Source organism: Callithrix jacchus, chromosome 13 (assembly GCF_049354715.1).
Source record: "Callithrix jacchus isolate 240 chromosome 13, calJac240_pri, whole genome shotgun sequence".
NCBI lineage: Eukaryota > Metazoa > Chordata > Mammalia > Primates > Cebidae > Callithrix > Callithrix jacchus.
Window position 1 is genome coordinate 3,630,223 of NC_133514.1, and position 19,693 is coordinate 3,649,915.

General features: G+C 50.7%; 1 protein-coding gene across 1 annotated transcript in view; it reads right to left on the reverse strand.

Moving 5' to 3' along the window:
- ERICH1 (glutamate rich 1) overlaps positions 1–19,693 on the reverse strand; it is a 62,020-nt gene that overhangs the window by 30,648 nt on the left and 11,679 nt on the right. Inside the window, exon 2 of the mRNA XM_035269808.3 lies at positions 14,874–15,020. Coding sequence (XP_035125699.3) covers positions 14,874–15,020 — 147 coding nt within the window. The remainder of the gene's footprint in view (positions 1–14,873; positions 15,021–19,693) is intronic.

Below are 19,693 nucleotides of genomic sequence, written 5' to 3' on the forward strand. Positions count from 1 at the left end.
CTCCCGAGCCCAAGAGATCCTCCCGCCTCGGCCTCCTAAAGTGCTGGGATTGTAGGCATGGGCCACTGTGCTTGGCCTGAAAAGTCTTTTGTCGGTTTTGCTGGCAAAAAGCAGCAGAGACCCACACGTGTGCACATGCCGACAGCTCCACACTCAGTCCTCGCTGTCCAGCTTCCAAGCTACACCTCATCACAGCTGTTTCAAGTGCAGTGAAAGGTCCCACGGCCTCGTGGCTGCTTGGGAAAGGTGCTCAGCTGTGGAAGTCCCAGCCCCATCGGGTGGGCTCCCCCATGCAGATGAGGTGTGCTGTCTTTCACAGACTCTTAACCAGCTAATCAGTCTTGGTAAAATACTCTTTAATCAGAGGCTTCCAGATGGCAGATAAGATAATAAGAAAAACTCGCCCCAAAAATACTTAACAATGCCAGATAAAACACAGCAAACCTGCCTAAAATGCACAGCCCAGCTCTCAAGACAAAGGCAACCCTGGCCCAAAAATGAAGGAGGAAAAGAAGCTGAGAGGAAGTGTAGCATCATGGACAACGTGGACTGTCCCCAAAGCATCTGCCAATGACACAAATGCAAACACGTGTTCAAGATTTTTTTTTGCTGCAACTCGACCTGATTTTAAAATACAAATGGAAAAGCCAAGGGCCAAGAAGAGCAGAGCAATGGCTGGAGAAGAACCAGGTGGATGGGTCTGCCCTGCCGGATGGGAACTGCTGTACCCACGGGTCTGCCCTGCTGGATGGGAACCGCTGTACCCACAGGTCTGCCCTGCGGATGGGAACCGCTGTACCCACGGGTCTGCCCCGCCAGATGGGAACCGCTGTACCCACGGGTCTGCCCCGCGGATGGGAACCGCTGTACCCACGGGTCTGCCCCGCGGATGGGAACCGCTGTACCCACGGGTCTGCCCCGCCAGATGGGAACCGCTGTACCCACGGGTCTGCCCCGCCAGATGGGAACCGCTGTACCCACGGGTCTGCCCCGCGGATGGGAACCGCTGTACCCACGGGTCTGCCCCGCCGGATTGGAACCGCTGTACCCACAGGTCTGCCCTGCGGATGGGAACCGCTGTACCCACAGGTCTGCCCTGCGGATGGGAACCGCTGTACCCACGGGTCTGCCCTGCCGGATGAGAGCCCACCGTACCCATGGGGCCTGGATGGCAATCCATCATACCCCTAGCAGCTGGGAAACTGGATGAGAACATGCCATACCCCAGAGCAGCTAGGAAGCCAAGGCACAGACGTGGGCCTGGGACAGAGCTGCTGCCCTGGGGATGGGCCCAGCACAGAGGGCTGAAGAAGCTGCAGCCCAGGTGAACGACACAGAGCCGGAGCCGGAGCACCACCTCCCACCACGCAACTGCCAGGGCGAATGCTGTCTGACCATGACACATGTATTTTAGAAAAAAGTATAAAATACATTTGTTATTGGGGTACATTTTAGGTACAGATTTGCAAAACAGAAAAACTATGAAATTAAAGATCAAGTCACATTATATCAACTTCTAAACAACAGAAGACACTGATATTTTTAAAAATGAAAACGCAATCCACAGAGAGAAGGTGTTTGTAGCACATACAACACCCATGGCCAGGGCTTTGGAATATCTAAAGAACCCCAGAAATTAGTAGGACAAGCCCGATAGAAACATGGGCAAAGGCAGATGGCCAGGAGGCGAGAAAGGCTGTCCAGTTTCCTTAGCAATGGGCCACATGTGCTGGAGAAAAACAGAAACCTCACATTTGATTAGTGAGACTGCAAACACTATTAACTGGGGCCTGGAGAAGCAGGAATGCCAGGTGAATGGAGTGAGTGCACAGAGGCACAGCTATAAGACAGGCTGCGAATCTGTCACTAGGTTGAAATGTACACATCCCAGAACCAGCACTTCTCTAGGCACACACCCAGGAAAACTCACAAGTGCAGGAAAACTCCTGAGTGCAGACACACTAAGAAAGCAGAGAAAGATGCTATAACCACAGGAGCGGACACTTCCCACTTCCAGCCAAGACGGGAAAGACTCGAAGAGACATTTAAAAGAAGAAATGCAAACGGACAAGAAGCACGATCAAAAGCAAAACGCGAAAGAGACCAGACAACGCCGCACATACAGCAGGATTCACTCTCACGAGTCTCAGGCACCTGCAGGATTCACTCTCACGACTCTCAGGCACCTGCAGGATTCACTCTCACGACTCTCAGGCACCTGCAGGATTCACTCTCACGACTCTCAGGCACCTGCAGGATTCACTCTCACGACTCTCACGGCACCTGCAGGATTCATTCTCACGACTCTCAGGCACCTGCAGGATTCACTCTCACGAGTCTCACGGCACCTGCAGGATTCATTCTCACGACTCTCAGGCACCTGCAGGATTCACTCTCACGACTCTCAGGCACCTGCAGGATTCACTCTCACGACTCTCAGGCACCTGCAGGATTCACTCTCACGACTCTCAGGCACCTGCAGGATTCACTCTCACGACTCTCACGGCACCTGCAGGATTCACTCTCACGACTCTCACGGCACCTGCAGGATTCACTCTCACGACTCTCAGGCACCTGCACGATTCACTCTCACGACTCTCAGGCACCTGCAGGATTCACTCTCACGACTCTCAGGCACCTGCAGGATTCACTCTCACGACTCTCAGGCACCTGCAGGATTCACTCTCACGACTCTCAGGCACCTGCAGGATTCACTCTCACGACTCTCAGGCACCTGCAGGATTCACTCTCACGACTCTCAGGCACCTGCAGGATTCACTCTCACGACTCTCAGGCACCTGCAGGATTCACTCTCACGACTCTCACGGCACCTGCAGGATTCACTCTCACGACTCTCAGGCACCTGCAGGATTCACTCTCACGACTCTCAGGCACCTGCAGGATTCACTCTCACGACTCTCACGGCACCTGCAGGATTCACTCTCACGAGTCTCAGGCACCTGCAGGATTCACTCTCACGAGTCTCAGGCACCTGCAGGATTCACTCTCACGAGTCTCAGGCACCTGCAGGATTCACTCTCACGACTCTCACGGCACCTGCAGGATTCACTCTCACGACTCTCAGGCACCTGCAGGATTCACTCTCACGAGTCTCAGGCACCTGCAGGATTCACTCTCACGAGTCTCAGGCACCTGCAGGATTCACTCTCACGACTCTCAGGCACCTGCAGGATTCACTCTCACGACTCTCAGGCACCTGCAGGATTCACTCTCACGACTCTCAGGCACCTGCAGGATTCACTCTCACGACTCTCAGGCACCTGCAGGATTCACTCTCACGACTCTCAGGCACCTGCAGGATTCACTCTCACGACTCTCAGGCACCTGCAGGATTCACTCTCACGACTCTCAGGCACCTGCACGATTCACTCTCACGACTCTCAGGCACCTGCACGATTCACTCTCGTGACTCAGACACCTGCAGGATTCACTCTCGTGACTCTCAGGCACCTGCAGGATTCACTCTCAGGCACCTGCAGGATTCACACTCACGACTCTCAGGCACCTGCACGATTCACTCTCATGACTCAGACACCTGCAGGATTCACTCTCGTGACTCTCACGGCACCTGCAGGATTCACTCTCGTGACACTCAAGCTCCAGGCCCCAGGACAGGTGACGGTAATAGCTTGGCAGGAGGGTTCACATCTTGTGTATGAGTTACACTGTGTAGGCAGCTAACTGCCAAGACTCGCCAAAGTGGACCCTTTCAGCCTGCACAGCCCTGGTGATGAATGCAGAGGGGCAGGGCAGAAGTCAAAGGCAGGAGCAAGAGCTGGACACCCAGGGGACCAGGAGGAAGCCTGTCTCAGTCCTTGCTGCTGATGGTAGCAGTGGGTGTCCTACCCAGGCTGGGTACCCCCCAGTCCTGGGGTCAGCTGAAGGAGGGTCCAACAAGGTGCTGAGAGCTGGAGGCACAGAGCTGCCCACACCACCCAAGCAGGCAGCAAGTCTGCAACCACGCACATGAGCTACATGAGCTTCCACCCCAGGAGCTGGAAACTAAAAGGGCTTATGTCCACCTTCTGAGAGAGGCAGAAGGGCCTCTCGTGCCCCCATCACTGAGGGAAGGAGCTGTGGGAATAGCCAAGTGGACAGAAACGAACCACCCTATCTGTTAACGACACATCAGTAAGATACAGATGAAGGGCAGGACAGAACAAACGCACACACCCCACCCCCCTCCCAAGGCCCCAACAAAATGAGAGTGAGCGGGTTTGCAACACAGAGAGAACAAATGAGGACAGATGAAAAAGACGGTGTTGAGGGTGCAAAGCAGACGGGATTTTGAGTCACGTAACGGCCGCCAAGACACAGACACGAGACCTGCTCCAGCAGGGCTGCCAGGGAGCCTGGAAGTGGGGAGGAAAAGGGGTGTAGGCGAGCGGGCTGCAGAAGCCTCCCCACTGCAGGCAGGAGACTGGATTCATTCGGGAGCCCCAGGCACCAGCACTGGAGGTGAAGACACCATAAGGTAAGTGGGGAAGGAGAGCCCGTCCACAGAGAACAGGGGAGGCGCATCCCTCCTCCTTCCCGCTGTGACGCTGAGATGCGATGACAGAAACGAGGGTGGAAGATGAAGCTTGAGAAAACTTCCCAGCAAGTGGACACAAATCAAAAATAAGGGAGAAGATGTAAGTAAAAAAGGGGATCTACTGGGAGACTCAACGTCTGAATGACAGAAATTTCATAAACCAAAGATTGAAAGCAGAGGAGGAAATGATCATGGAAACAGGACAGTGGCATGTGCTCCCAGGCTATGGAGGCCACGACATATAAAAAGAGGCCACGTTCAAACCTCAGGGCAACGGTCCACCACGCGAAAGCCTGAAGCAAACCCCCCGAGTCCCAAGGGAGAAAAACTGCTCATAGCCAAAGGAATCGAGGCTCAGTGTCACCTTCTCACAGCGACACTGGAGGTTAAAGTCTTGAAGTGTGAGAGACAATTTTTAGTCTAGAATTTTATACCCTGAAAACTTTTTTTTTTTTTTTTTTTGAGACTGAGTCTCGCTCTTGTTGCCCCAGCTGGAGGGCAATGGTGATCTCAGCTCACCAAAGTGCAAGTGATTCTCCTGCTTCAGCCTCCCGAGTAGCTGGGATTACAGGCGCCCACCACTGTGCCCAGGTAATTTTTTGTAGTTTTAGGAGAGACGGAGTTTCATTATGTTGGTCAGGCTAGTCTCGAACTCCTGACCTCAGGCAATCCACCCCACTCAGCATCCCAAAGTGTTGGGATTACAGGCGTGAGCCACTGAGCCTGGCCTACCCTGAAAACTTTAAAGTACAAGAATTATGGTATACTTGACCTTCAAGATCTCTAAAATATGTATCTCCCAAAAACCATGTTTCAGGAAGTTACCAGGGAATGTGTTTCAACCAAATGAAAGCAAACCCACAAAATGAAAAAGACAGAGGCCCAGGACAGCAAAAGGTGTCCCGGGGACAGTGAGAGGACTTGGGGCAGCCCATAATGGGGGCGGAATGGTCTGTCCTGGATGTGTCTGACCACAGCACAAAGGCAGAGGGTGAAGGAGGAGTCAGTACTATTAAGTATTTAGAAGAAAATTAAAAAATCCAAGAAAACGATTAACTCTCTACTAAAGCTCCGCACATCACACTAGAGGTTACAGCAAACGGAATAATCCTCTTATGTGGCTCAGCAAGAAACAGAGTTTACAGAGACATCAGCATGTAAACAATCCTGAAGTACAAACATTTTGAAGAACTTATATTAGGAGGACAAGGGTCGTAAAAAATATGCGTCTATGGTGAGGGAAGGTGCTAACAAATCCGAAATCCTTAGCTTCCAAGGTCAATACATAAGACTTCGCCCCCTCTCTCTGACCAAAAAAAAAAAGAGAAAAAAGAAAACAGGAAGTAGCATTGTGAGTGTGTGAGTCTGAAACGGGAGGGATTTACCCAAGAGGAGCAGCCACGGAGCTGGAGGGCTGTGTGGGGGGAGTGGTGGGCAGAACACTGCTGTTTTTAACAATAATTCCTGCAGAATTCTTTACATCTAAAATATATGCAAGATATAACTGACAAAAAAATTTTTAAAGGTTCAATATGGGCTCTTCGGTGAAAGAAATTTACCAAGATGCATACACACTGGTTATTCTGATTGCTGACAAATCAGTCTTACTTTTGGGACAAATGGAATTATCAACACTCTTCTAGAATGAAGAAACAGATACCGTGTAAAGTGAACAAACTTCAGTCAATTGGCTGACTCATTGTCAAAATGACCATGCGCTGTCCTGACTGTACGGGATCATTTTCCTCAGCCTCACCTCCAAGAACAGATGTGGGCGCTGTCCCTCGTCCAGCTGCTTCCTGTCCCTCAGAGGATGCCACTCGGCCCAGCCCAGACGTCCGGCAGGCATTGCCCTGGACGCGCATCTCAACGGACGCTGCACGATGGCCTGCGCAGAAGTGATCCATGCTTCTTACCTTTTCTGTTGTGATTTCATCATTTTGCCCCGGGCCAAGACTTCTCTTTTTCCAGGTGCAAGTAAATTATAACATTTTTCCTTTAAAATTTCCGAGACTTCAAAAAATATGGTGCTGTTTCATGATAAAAATGAAACAAAACAAATCAATCAACTGAGCATAGAAGGGCCCTTCTTCAACATGATAAAGGCCATGTGTGAAACCCATAGCTAACGTCATACAGGACGGTGAACACGGAGATGCTTTCTCCTTCAGATCAGGACCGAGACCAGAACTCCCACTCACGGCACTTTTGTCAACATCACGTTAGAACTTCCGGTCAGGGCAACTGGTCAACAATAGCAAGAAAAGGAAGCAAAGGGCATCCAGACCGGACAGCGAAAAGTAAACCATCTTCACTCCCAGAGGAGAAGTAAAACTACCTGAAACCGCAGGTGACAGGCTCCTGCAGAGTGACACACCACACAAGATTTTGGTGAAAGGCTGACGGCAGATAGGATGGCGGACCCATAAGATGATGACGCTGTGGTTTCCCCGTACCTTTTTAATGTTTGGATATGTGAACACTCAGAGTGTGTTACAGCTGCCACTGGGTTCAGCACAGGCCCGCACTGAGTGGACAAGCAGCCTGGGAGCATCAGGCTGTGCCACGGCCCAGGCCTGCAGCTGGCTCTGCTATGGCGTCTAAGTACACCTTGTGATGCCCACACAACGATGGAATCTGCTAAGGACGCATCTCTTGGAATGGATTATATTGTTAAGTGACACGGATTTTAAATCCGAAGGAATCCACAACAAAACCGTAAGAGTTAATAAACTAGTTCGGCAAACCTGCAGGACACTAGGTCAATACACAAAATCCCTTGCATTTTCATACACAAACAAAGAACACTCCAAAAAGAAAACAGACAAAGCAATTCCACTAAGTACAATAGCACCAAAAAGAATAAGACACTTTGCAATGAACTTTATAAAAAAGGGGACGTATGAGAAGGAAAAAATAAAAAAGGAAAAATCTCAGTCTGAAAACTACAAAATATGGCTGAAACAAATTAGAGACGATTTAAATAAATAAAAAGACACCCTAAAGTTAGGGACTGGACGACATAATATTGTTAAGATGACGATACTGCCCAGTGTTCTACAAACTCATGCAATACCTACCAAAATTTCAAATGGTTTTTATTTGTGAAGAAATTGACATGTTGATCCTAAAACTGATATGGAATTGCAAGAGATCCTGGGTCTTGAAATAGAACAAAGTTGAGGGACCCACACTTCTCAATTAGAAACTTCATATAAAGCTACAGTAATCAAAACAGGAAGGTGGATGGCACAGACATGGGAAGGATGTGGATCAATGGAATAGAATTGAGAGTCCAGAAATAAACCCAGCATCTATAGCCAACTGATTACTATTTTTTTTTGGAGACAGAGTCTTGCTCTGTTGCCCAGGCTAGAGTGCAGTGTTATGATGTCAGCGCACTGCAACCTCCATCTCCTGGGTTCAGTAATTCTCTGCCTCAGCCTCCCAGGTAGCTGGAACTACAGGTGCCTGACTAATTTTTGTATTTTTAGTAGAGATGGGGTTTCACCATGTTGGCCAGGCTGGTCTCAACTCCCGATGTCAAGTGATCCACCTAAATCGGCCTCCCAAAGTGCGGGGATTACAGGGATGAGCCACCACACCCAGCTGCCAACTGATTTTTAGAGTGCTAAGTCCACTTGATAGGGAAATTGTCTCTTCCAAAAATGGTGTTATGAAAACTGGATAGTCACATGCAAAGGAATGAGGTTGTAGCCCAACCTCACACCATATACAAACATCAGCTCGAAATGGATTAAAGACCTAGACATCAGTGCTAAAAGTATAAAACTCTTAGAAGAAAACTTAGGCATAAATCTTTGACCTTTGATTAGGCAATGATATCTTAAATATGATATAAAATACACAGGCAACAAAAGAAAAATGGATAAATTGGACTTTATCAAAATTAAAACCTTTGGGACTTTAAAGGATACCATTAAGAAAATGAAAAGATAACTCATGGTATGGAAGAAAATATTTGCAAGTCAGGTATCTGATGAGGACTCAGAATGGAGAATATACAACCAACTCCTACAACTCAGCAACAGAATACAATGCAATCAGGCAAAGGACTTAAACATACTTCTCTAAAGAAGACACACAAATGGACAATATGCAGGAAAAGGTGCTCAATATCCTCAGTCATCCGAAAAATGCAAAACCACAGTGAGATACCACTTCACACCTACTAGGGTGGCTATTACCCATAAAAGTAAAAAAAGAAAGAAACTAAGTGTCAATGAGCACGTAGAGAAACTGGAACCTTTGTACAAGGCTGGACAGAATGTGAAATGGTTCAGCTGCTGTGGCAAAGAATCTAGCAGTTTCTGAAAAGTTAAACATGAAGTTACCATTTGACCCTGCATTTCCACTCCTAATTATAAACTCAAGGGGACCAAAAACATACATCTATACCAGACCACACAGGAACATGTACATGGATTCTCAGAGCAACGTTACTGACAACAGCTAAAAAGCAGAAACAACCAATGTTCATCAACTGATGAGTGTGGTCTATACATACAAAGGAATGTTATCCAGCCTTAAAACACAAAGTTCTGACCCACACTACGACATAAATGAACCTTTAAAAAATTATGCTACGTGAAAAAACTCAGACACAAAATGCCATAGGTTGCATGATTCCATTTATATGGCATGTCCAGAACAGACAAATCTATAGAGGAAGAAAACAGATTAGTGGTTTCCAGAGGCTAGAGGGAATAGGGAATGGGGGCCGAGGGGTAAAGGGATAAGGAGTTTTTTTTTTTTTTTTTTTTTTTTTGAGACAGGGTCTTACTGTATTGCCCAGGCTGGAGTACAGTGGCACAATTTTGGCTCACTGCAGCCTTGACCTCCCAGGCCTCCAATTCCTAGCCTCAAGTGATCCACCCACCTCAGCCTCCCAAAGTGCTGGGATAACAGGGTGAGCCACTGTGCCTGGCCAAGGTGTTTCTTTTTGGTATGGTAAGAATATTCTGGAATTAGATGGTGGTAATGGAATGGTTGTACAACAGTGTCAATATAATTTTAGTATATTGTATACTAAATTGTATATTTTGAAATGGTTAAGTTGAAATGGTAAATTTCAGGTTAGCTTTCTGGGACGCAGACTTACCTATCTATGCCCTTGTGACACCACCTTATCATCACAAATCCCCATTTAAGCCAGGGCCAAGTGGTTTTGGTGGCTTGTAATTTAAGGGTCTAAACTGTCAAGACAACTGACCCAAGGACATCAGACTTGCTAGACCAGAGTATGAACCCTCTGACATCACACACGTGAGATGACCAAGTCACTGAGGGAATCAAAGCAGGGGCAGTGCCTGTACCCTCGCCCTGGTGGGGTCACCCCTCACGGGCTACAGCTTGTTTCTCTGGGGTGTGCCCACGCATTACTTTGCACTGGAAACTCCACCCGGGCACGGCTTCCAATGTTCAGCAAAAGGTTCATGCACCCAACCTTCTCATTCACTCCCTGAAAAAAATCATCTTTTAACCTTTGAGACTAGGTCAACTCACATCAGTATTTTGACTTTTAATTCAACATCTTCGTATTAAACAGTATCTTACAAATGCCACTGAAATGCAGTAGCTGAATGCTGAAGCTTTGTGAAAAGACATCACCCAAAGGATCACCAACAGCTTCAAAGGCCAAGTGCTTTGTCAGAATCGCAAAGCACCCAGCCACTTAAAATAAGAAGTCTTTCAACACCAACCTGAAATAATCATCCTGACATAAAGCTTCCCATATGCCACTGCTGTATGAGTGCATAACTCAGTAAAATAAAACATGAATAGCAACGCACAGAATTGTCTCCTGACAATTTCAGGGAGAAAAGGAGGTCTCAAAGTGCTTATTTTTAAACAGTGATTTTAAAAGTGCAAAGTCAATCACTTTAGGCAAGAAAATATGTATCTTCTGGAATGAAACTGGCCTGGAATTTACAGATACTATTTTCTCACTTAGAAATGATCCTTCATCCATCTATGCATAAAGCTTCAACTGCTTCCACTTAATTTCCTCTTCTGACCAGCAAATATGTTACTGGTGAACAATCACCATTAAAACTTTCGTTAGGTTAGACCAAAGAAAAAGCAAAAATAAAATAAAGACAGAATTTTAAAAAAGCTTAAAAATGTTGGTTCAGTAAAATTCAGAGAAAAACAGGAAATACTAGCGGCGGCCTGATTCTTGTAAGGCATAACGGCGTCACGCATCCTCCCCATTATCATCCCCGTCGGAGCCGTACGGTATTACAATCAACACGCCTATGCAACACACTGTCACCACCCAGTCTGCAGTTCACACTGGAGTCCGCTCTGGTACATCCTATTAGTTGGAGCTAATGTGGAATGAGCTGCGCCCACCATCACAGCATCATCACGCAGGGTGGTTTCACCGTCCTACAGAAGTCAACGGTGACCTACAGAAGTCAACAGTGTCCTAGAGAAGTCAACAGCATCCTACAGAAGTCAACAGTGTCCTAGAGAAGTCAACGGTGTCCTACAGAAGTCAACAGTGTCCTAGAGAAGTCAACGGTGACCTACAGAATTCAACAGTGTCCTAGAGAAGTCAATGGTGTCCTACAGAAGTCAACGGCATCCTACAGAAGTCAACAGCATCCTACAGAAGTCAACAGCATCCTACAGAAGTCAACAGCGTCCTACAGAAGTCAACGGTGTCCTACAGAAGTCAATGGCGTCCTACAGAAGTCAACGGTGACCTACAGAAGTCAACGGTGTCCTAGAGAAGTCAACGGTGTCCTAAAGAAGTCAACGGCGTCCTACAGAAGTCAACAGCATCCTACAGAAGTCAACAGCATCCCACAGAAGTCAACGGTGTCCTACAGAAGTCAACGGCGTCCTACAGAAGTCAACGGTGACCTACAGAAGTCAACGGTGTCCTAGAGAAGTCAACGGTGTCCTAAAGAAGTCAACGGCATCCTACAGAAGTCAACAGCATCCTACAGAAGTCAATAGCATCCTACAGAAGTCAACGGTGTCCTACAGAAGTCAACGGCGTCCTACAGAAGTCAACAGTGACCTATAGAAGTCAACGGTGTCCTACAGAAGTCAACGGTGTCCTACAGAAGTCAACGGCATCCTACAGAAGTCAACGGTGACCTAGAGAAGTCAACCGTCAGACAGTGAAACCACCTGTCTGGGCCCCACCTATTCCTCCCAGGCCCGCCAATCACTCATCTTGTTGGGGCCTCCTCAGTTTTGCTTTCCCACAGTGTTACAAAGTTGGAATCACAGTGTGTAGCCTTTCCAGAGTGGCTTCTTTCACTTAGTAATAAGCGTTTACGGTTCCTTCATGTGTTTTCATGGCTTGATAGTTCATTTCTTTTTGGGCCTGAATAATTTCCTGATGCTTTCACTTGCTCAAGGACGTCTTCATTGCTTCCAAGTGCTGGCAGTTATGAATAAAGCTGCTGTAACAGCCACATGCAGTTTACGGACGTTTTCCGTTTATTTGGATAAATGTCGAGGTACACAACTGCTGGGTCATACAGGTAAAGAGTATGTTCAGCTGTGGATGAAACGCAGCGACGAGAGTTCCTGTTCCTCCAGCGTCTGGTGCTCTCAGTGTGCTGGATTGTGTCCACTCTAGCAGGTGTGCGGTGGTGTCTCACTCTCTTAATTTGCATTTCCCTGATGACATATGATGTGAAACATCTTTTCACATGATTATTTGCCATCTACATATTTTCCTTGGTGAGGTCCACATCTTTGGCCCATTTTCTTTTTTTTTTTTTAAGACAGAGTTTTGCTCATTACCCAGGCTGGAGTGCAATGGCGCGATCCTGGCTCACTGCAACCTCTGCCTCCTGGGTTCAAGCAATTCTCCCGCCTCAGCCTCCTGAGTAGCTGGGATTACAGGCACACACCACCATGCCCAGCTAATTTTTTTTTTTGTATTTTTAGTAGAGACGGGGTTTCACCATGTTGACCAGGATGGTCTTGATCTCTTGACCTCATGATCCACCCGCCTTGGCCTCCCAAAGTGCTGGGATTACAGGCTTGAGCCACCGCACCTGGCCCTTTGGCCCATTTTCTTATTAAGTTTTAAGAATTCTTTGAACATTTTGAATAATAGTCCATTGTCAAATACGTCTTTTGAAAATATTTTCTCTAAGTCTGTGGCGTGTCTTTTCCTTCTCTTGACCAGTGTCTTTCACAGAGCAGGTTTTAATGTTAATGATGTCCATGTTATGGACGGGACATCTGCTGATGAATTCTTTCTCTGATTGATCAAGCCTTTGGTGTTGCATCGAAAGTCACTGCTGAACCCAAGGCCACCTAGACTGCCTCCCATGTCATCTTCCAGGAGTTTTAGAGTTTTGCATTTAACACTTAGGTCTAAGACCCATCTTTAATAAGACATTTTTGTGACAGGTCTAAGGTCTGTGTCTCTATTTTTATGCATGTGGATGTCCAGGTGGTCCCAGCACTATTGTGCCGGGTGTTTTAAACTGCAAATTCCCCTTCTTCTTTCCTGATATAGAGGAAAGCAGTTGACTTCTGTGTGTTGACCTTGTAAAGCACAACCTATTACAAACCTTTATTAGTTCCGGAAGTCTTTTTTGTTGTTTCTTTCAGATTTTCATAACTGCTTTTTCTTTAAAAACTTTGTTAAGTTGATTGAAAAAGCCAGACAATTTCTAACAGGCACAATGGTTAGTGTATTAGCTTTCTAGGGCTGCCACTACAGAGCCCCACAGACCGGGTGCATTAGACAACAGACATTTGTTCTCTCACAGTCCTGAAGGCTGGAAGTCTAAGGTCATGGTCTCAATAGGGCTGGTTTCTGTCCGCGGCTTGTGGACGCTGCTTCCTCTGCTGTCACAGGGTCAGGCCTCTGCATGTACATGTGTCCTGATCTCTTCTTCCAATGTGGACACCAGTGACACCGGATTAGGGGCACCCGGACGGCTTCATTTTACCCTTAATCACCTTTAGGACCCGATCTCCAAATACAATCACATTCGGAAGTGCTGGGGGTTAGTTAGGGCTTGAACAAGAATTTGCTGGTGGCGGCTGTGGTGGGGGCAACCCAGCCTGAAACAGGTTCATTCTTCAAAAGGTAAAACTATGCCCAACAGCAGGCATTTACTCCTTCATCAGAACTTATCCCACTACACCAGGAGCTTGTACCATTTGAAAACATTAAGCCATCTGGGAAAAAATGCAGAAAGGGAACACGGAAAACAAGGATTTGTCCCACAGGAAGAGTGTGCCTGGCATGACCCCGTATCTAGAAGATGTGAAGGAAACTTTCCTTCTCACTTGTCTTCTATCCTGGACCAGAATGGGGTCCATGGCACCCGTCACATCACAGGTCAGACGGGCTTCTGAGCTGGCCTGGAAATGGAATCACCATGTGGAACATGACGTCTGAGGCAAAATGAGTTCACAGTGAACGGAGATCTAAGCTCTGGGGCTGGAAGCTGATCTGTGGGATGATGGGGGCTGCCGGCTGAGATCCCACTGGGGCTGTTGTAAGGTACGTGAAAACTGAAGACCGGGCCACTCTCAGGAACTCAACTGCCCAGTGAGAGACGACTGCTGAAGAGAGACGAAAGAGACCCCCAGAAATGGCACTCAGGACCCCACGTCTGGCTTTATGGACTTAGGTGTTTACTGGGAGCTGAATGGACCCTCCTGGCCTCTCTCAGGCTTTGTGGACTTAGGTGTTTACTGGGAAGCTCATGGACTGTCTATATGTGCTGCACCCAGGTGGTCTATTCCCGTCTCTCCCTGGGGCCTCTCTCAGTCTCACAGGAGAGCGGAGCTGCACTGGGGGAGCCGGACTTGAGGGGACTCTCATGGCCGACGATCCTGTGGCCACGAGAGGTTATGTGCTCTGTCACGGGACAGACGATGGCCTAAGACCATGGGCCAAGATATTAGAAGCCTGTCCCTGAGTGGACACAAGGCAACGGGGCCAAGGAGGCCATGCGGGGCTGCTACAGGGACTGGGGTCACATGTCGCGGTGGGGGAGGTACCTGCTTTCCTCAGAGGACAGGAAAGCTGGGCTGAGCCCCGGTCACAGGCCAACTGCCATCTTCAGAGCATGTGAGTCAGTGACCCCCCAAAAGCAGCACCCTGACCTGGCCTTCTGGGGAGTCCACAGGGGCTTTGGCGGAGCTTGTGTAAGGAGTGGTGCCTGCTCTGCCCTCCTGCTGCAGAACCTCTGCAGACAGATGCCCAAGGCCCAGAGGACGCACTCTCCAGGGCGAGTGAGGGTGACGATGGGTGACTCACTTCCGCCCCCTGAGACCCGTCCACAGCTGCTAACACCCTCACCTGTCGAAGGCTGAACAGGCTTCTGTCTTGCCTTCTCAGAGGTCACGTCCTTGGGCGGTGTTTGGATGGCCAGCGTCTGGGGTTCCTTCTTTTCTTGGCCACTTGGAACGTTAGGAAAAAGTCTCTGCAGCACCTTCTCAACAAACACTGTACGGACAACCGATTATAAGAAAAAGAAGAAAATGAACCAGTTATGGGAGTTTATCTGGATCACACATGCCTTTTACTCCACACAAAACAAACACATGCTGAAAGCACTAATGCAGACCCCAGCCGCTGGTCCTCCCACGCTGGGTGCTGCACTCCAGGAAGCCCCGGATGCTGGCCCTCCCATGCTGGGTGCTGCACTCCAGGAAGCCCTGAACGCTGGCCCTCGAGGACCCCCACCATCCTGCCATTGGTGACCCTCTCCCCAGTACGTCACCCTGCATCCAGGATGCCCCTGATATTGGCCCTCGAGGACCCCCACCATTCCGCCATCAGTGACCCTCTCCCCAGCCTGTCACCCTGCGTCCAGGATGCCTCCCACACTGGGCCTAGAGGACCCCCACCATTCCGCCAGCAGTGACCCTCTCCCCAGCATGTCACCCTGTGTCCAGGAAGCCCCGAACGCTGGCCCTCAAGGACCCCCCACTATCCTGCCACCGGTGACCTCTCCCCAGTACGTCATCCTGCATCCAGGATGCCCCTGATATTGGCCCTAGAGGACCCCCCATTCCGCCATCAGTGACCCTCTCCCCAGTACATCACCCTGTGTCCAGGAAGCCCCAAACGCTGGCCCTTGAGGACCCCCACCATCCTGCCATCGGTGACCCTCTCCCCAGTACATCACCCTGTGTCCAGGAAGCCCCAAACGCTGGCCCTTGAGGACCCCCACCATCCTGCCATCGGTGACCCTCTCCCCAGTACATCACCCTGTGTCCAGGAAGCCCCAAACGCTGGCCCTCAAGGACCCCCCCACCATCCTGCCATTGGTGACCCTCTCCCCAGTATGTCACCCTGCATCCAGGATACCCCTGATATTGGCCCTAGAGGACCCCCCATTCTGCCATCAGTGACCCTCTCCCCAGCATGTCACCCTGCATCCAGGATGCCCCCACAGTGGCCCCAGAGGAGCCCCCCATTCCGCCATCGGTAACCCCTCCTTCATGTCCTCCTGCATCCAGGATGCCCCCCAAACTGGCCCTAGAGGACCCCCCATTCTGCCATCAGTGACCCTCTCCCCAGCGCGTCACTCTGCGTCCAGGTGGCTGTGCACTGCCAGCAGGTGCTGCCTCTGGCTCCAAGTCGCTCTGCTCCTCTCTGTGAGGTTCAGGTACACGCAGACTGTGACCCCTGTCAGTGGGGGCTGTGGTCCTAGGTGCCAGCAGAAATCAGAACCCCTGACACAAGTGCCTGATGCCTCCAGGAGTAGGGAGATGGGGACCTGGCCTGATGTGGGGGGGTGTAGGGATCTGTTATGGATCCCCTGAGGGAGACACTGGGGGCGGCTTCCAGGCAGGTGGGAGGCTCCGTGGCCCTACACAGCAACACTGTAGTTGAAGGCACATGCCTTCCTACTTCCGGCCTCTTGGACTCACACCTGTTAGAAATCACCCTGTGAAGGCCCTGCTGTGCAGAACACTACGAGGCTTTCCACCCAGCGCTCATCAGAATTCCCGTGTCCTCCGTGGATGGACCAGGAAAGCCCGCACAGAGCTCAGTAGGAGCGGGACATAGCAGGATCACGAACTCAGGGCTGCTCTCCCGAGACTCTGCACCCCCAGCGGGACACAGCAGGATCATGAACTCGGGGCTGCTCTCCCAAGTCTCTGCACCCCCAGTGGGACACAGCAGGATCACGAACTCGGGGCTGCTCTCCCGAGTCTCTGCACCCCCACAGCTCCCAGTGAACGAGCACAAAGGCTCCTTTTGCTGGGAGACGACTCCCAGTTAAGTGGAAAACGTGAACTGAAATGGTGCGATCACTGAGACCCCAGGGGCTTTATGAGTCCTGGCTATGAAGGGTCCCATAGGCCAAGCAGCGGATGACAGCGTTTGCTGAAGGAAGGCAGCTGATCCCGAGAAACACTGCGCACGCCAGGGTACAGACGGGAATGCACTGAGCCTGGCCCAGGTCATGGTCTTTCAAGGCTTCCTGAGGCAGATTTCCGAGCTACAAGCAACGTAAGAATGTGCCTAAAAAAAGAAAGTTAGGGGCATTTTCACTGAGTTCCATCCAGTGCCTGAAATAAGTGACATTTACAGCCTAATTAACAGTGGCTCTCCACCAACACTGTTAAATTTCATGTTTGAAATGAACATCTCTGATATCGGTGTATGGCCTCTGTCATCAACATTCTAAAATGGAAGTAGAAGCCAGGAACAGTCTAAAGACAGCTGGCTGTAAGTTCACAGAGTGACGGCTGGCGGGGGGTTCTCAGGGGCAAGTGACACGGCAGAGGCCACCCTGGGAGTCACAAGCTCTGCCTTCTCAAAACAAGCCACTCTTCTTGGAAGAGATTTACGCGATCCCAGCCTCACGACCTGAATGCCAGGAACCACCCTGTTAGCTCAGAGTGCAGGGCCCACAGAGACCCAAGGCCTCTGGGATTTCTGCAATTCCCCTGCACGCCTGCTCAGGCGCCGCAGTGACCTGCAGACTCAGGAGGGGCGGTTCCCAGGGCCATGCAGATCTGGGGGGTCCAGGCCACCTGCCGATGCCCCGACACCCTCCACCCTCCTAAGGAGCTTCCCCGAAGACCATCTAGGCAGGTCCTGGACTTGCATCCCACCAGGAGCCCAGGGCCTGGGGCTCCTGCCTGGGCTGACCCTCAGGGCTTGGCCACATGGAAGCCCCAGGCCCAACTAGGCTCAGGGAGGCTGTTTCAACAGTGAGAACTCGGGTTTCTGCCCCACCCTAGCCCTGGCTGTGTGACCCTCATCCAGCAGGCTCTGATCCGGTCCCATCCGCCCTCAGCGCCTCGCTTTCCTCCCATTTTCCTTGTCCTCCACGGCCGTGACATTGCTTGGGGCAGTTACTCTCTGGAACTGCTGCAACTTGGAGCCAGTGTTCTCCGGGTGACACTGAGGTCATTCACCTCTGCAGAGCTGCAGATGGGTGCTGGCGCTCACACCCTGCTGGGATGCTTCCTTCCACTGACGCCACCCCTATCGCCTGCAGGCGCTGTGGTCTCCTGGGTTTCAACCCGCCAAGTGACTCTCTTCCCTTCATAACGAACACACACTGGAGGAGATGCTGCGGGACGAGATCCTTTTCCTCCTCAATCTAACCCTCTAACGTGGCATCTCCCTGGGGTCCTGGCGGCAGCAGACGTGGCTGTGGGCTCCTCGGTGGCTTTCTTTCCTCATGCCTTGCATGTGTATCGTGTGGAATTCTGTAGGGAAGAACTCCCCACACTTGCACATTTATTGAAATTGTTATCTTTGTGTTATTCAATACATTAAGGACTCATAGATTTATATATTTATTCCAAGGGCCACCACCCTATACTGCCCACAGGTACTCTGTTGCTCAAAGAGTCCTGGCCCTGGCCACAGAGTCCGCCACAGTGTGGACCCAGAGCCCTCCAGTCTGGAACTGGTGCCCTCCGGCCCACACACCACAATGTGAACCCAGCGCCCTCCAGTGTGGACTCGGCGCCCGTTGGCCTGCATGTGCAACGTGGACTCAACACCCTCCAGTGTGGACTCAGCACTCTCTGGCCCACCTGCCACAACGTGGACCCAGCGCCCTCTGGCTGCCAGGCCCTCCCATGAGCACACAAGGCCCCACGAGGTACTTCAGGCTCACCTTGTATTTCCTCCGCCAGGGCCTGGAACCAGCCCCTTTTCCGAGGAGCCCGACATTTAGGAAGCAGGACCGGGCCTGGGTGGGTGCCTGCTCCTCCCGTCTTCTGAACACAAAATTGAATCATGCCAGTCCTGGAAAATCACCACCTACTCTGCACAAATGAGGCTCTGGAGGAGAGGAATGTCCTGGGCACCCTCAGAGACAAGTGAAATGTCCGAGAGGTAAATGCAGGCCACACAGACCCAACGGTCGGCAGGACGCTGAGGTGCTCACGAGGAAGGACAGGGACGTGCACCCACGCTATGCCAGTGCCACCCCCGTGAGGAAGGACAGGGATGGGCACCTGCACCCACAACAGTGTCACCCCCAAGAGGAAGGAAAGGGACGGGCACCTGCACCCTCAACAGCATCACCCCCGTGAGGAAGGACAGGGACTCACACCTGCACCCTTGACAGCATCGCCCCCGTGAGGAAGGACAGGGACTCACTCCTGCACCCTTGAGAGCATCGCCCCCATGAGGAAGGACAGGGACTCACTCCTGCACCCTTGACAGCATCGCCCCCGAGAGGAAGGACAGGGACGCACACCTGCACCCTTGACAGCATCACCCCTGAGAGGAAGGACAGGGACACACACCTGCACCCATGACTGCAACACCCCCAAGAGGAAGGACAGGGACTCACACCTGCACCCTTGACAGCATCGCCCCTGAGAGGAAGGACAGGGACGCACACTTGCACCCTTGACAACATCACCCCTGAGAGGAAGGACAGGGACGCACACCTGCACCGTCAACAGCATCACCCCCGTGAGGAAGGACAGGGACGCACACCTGCACCCTTGACAGCATCGCCCCTGAGAGGAAGGACAGGGACGCACACTTGCACCCTTGACAACATCACCCCTGAGAGGAAGGACAGGGACGCATACCTGCACCCGCGACAGCATCACCCCTGAGAGGAAGGACAGGGACGCACACCTGCACCCTTGACAGCATCACCCCTGAGAGGAAGGACAGGGACGCAC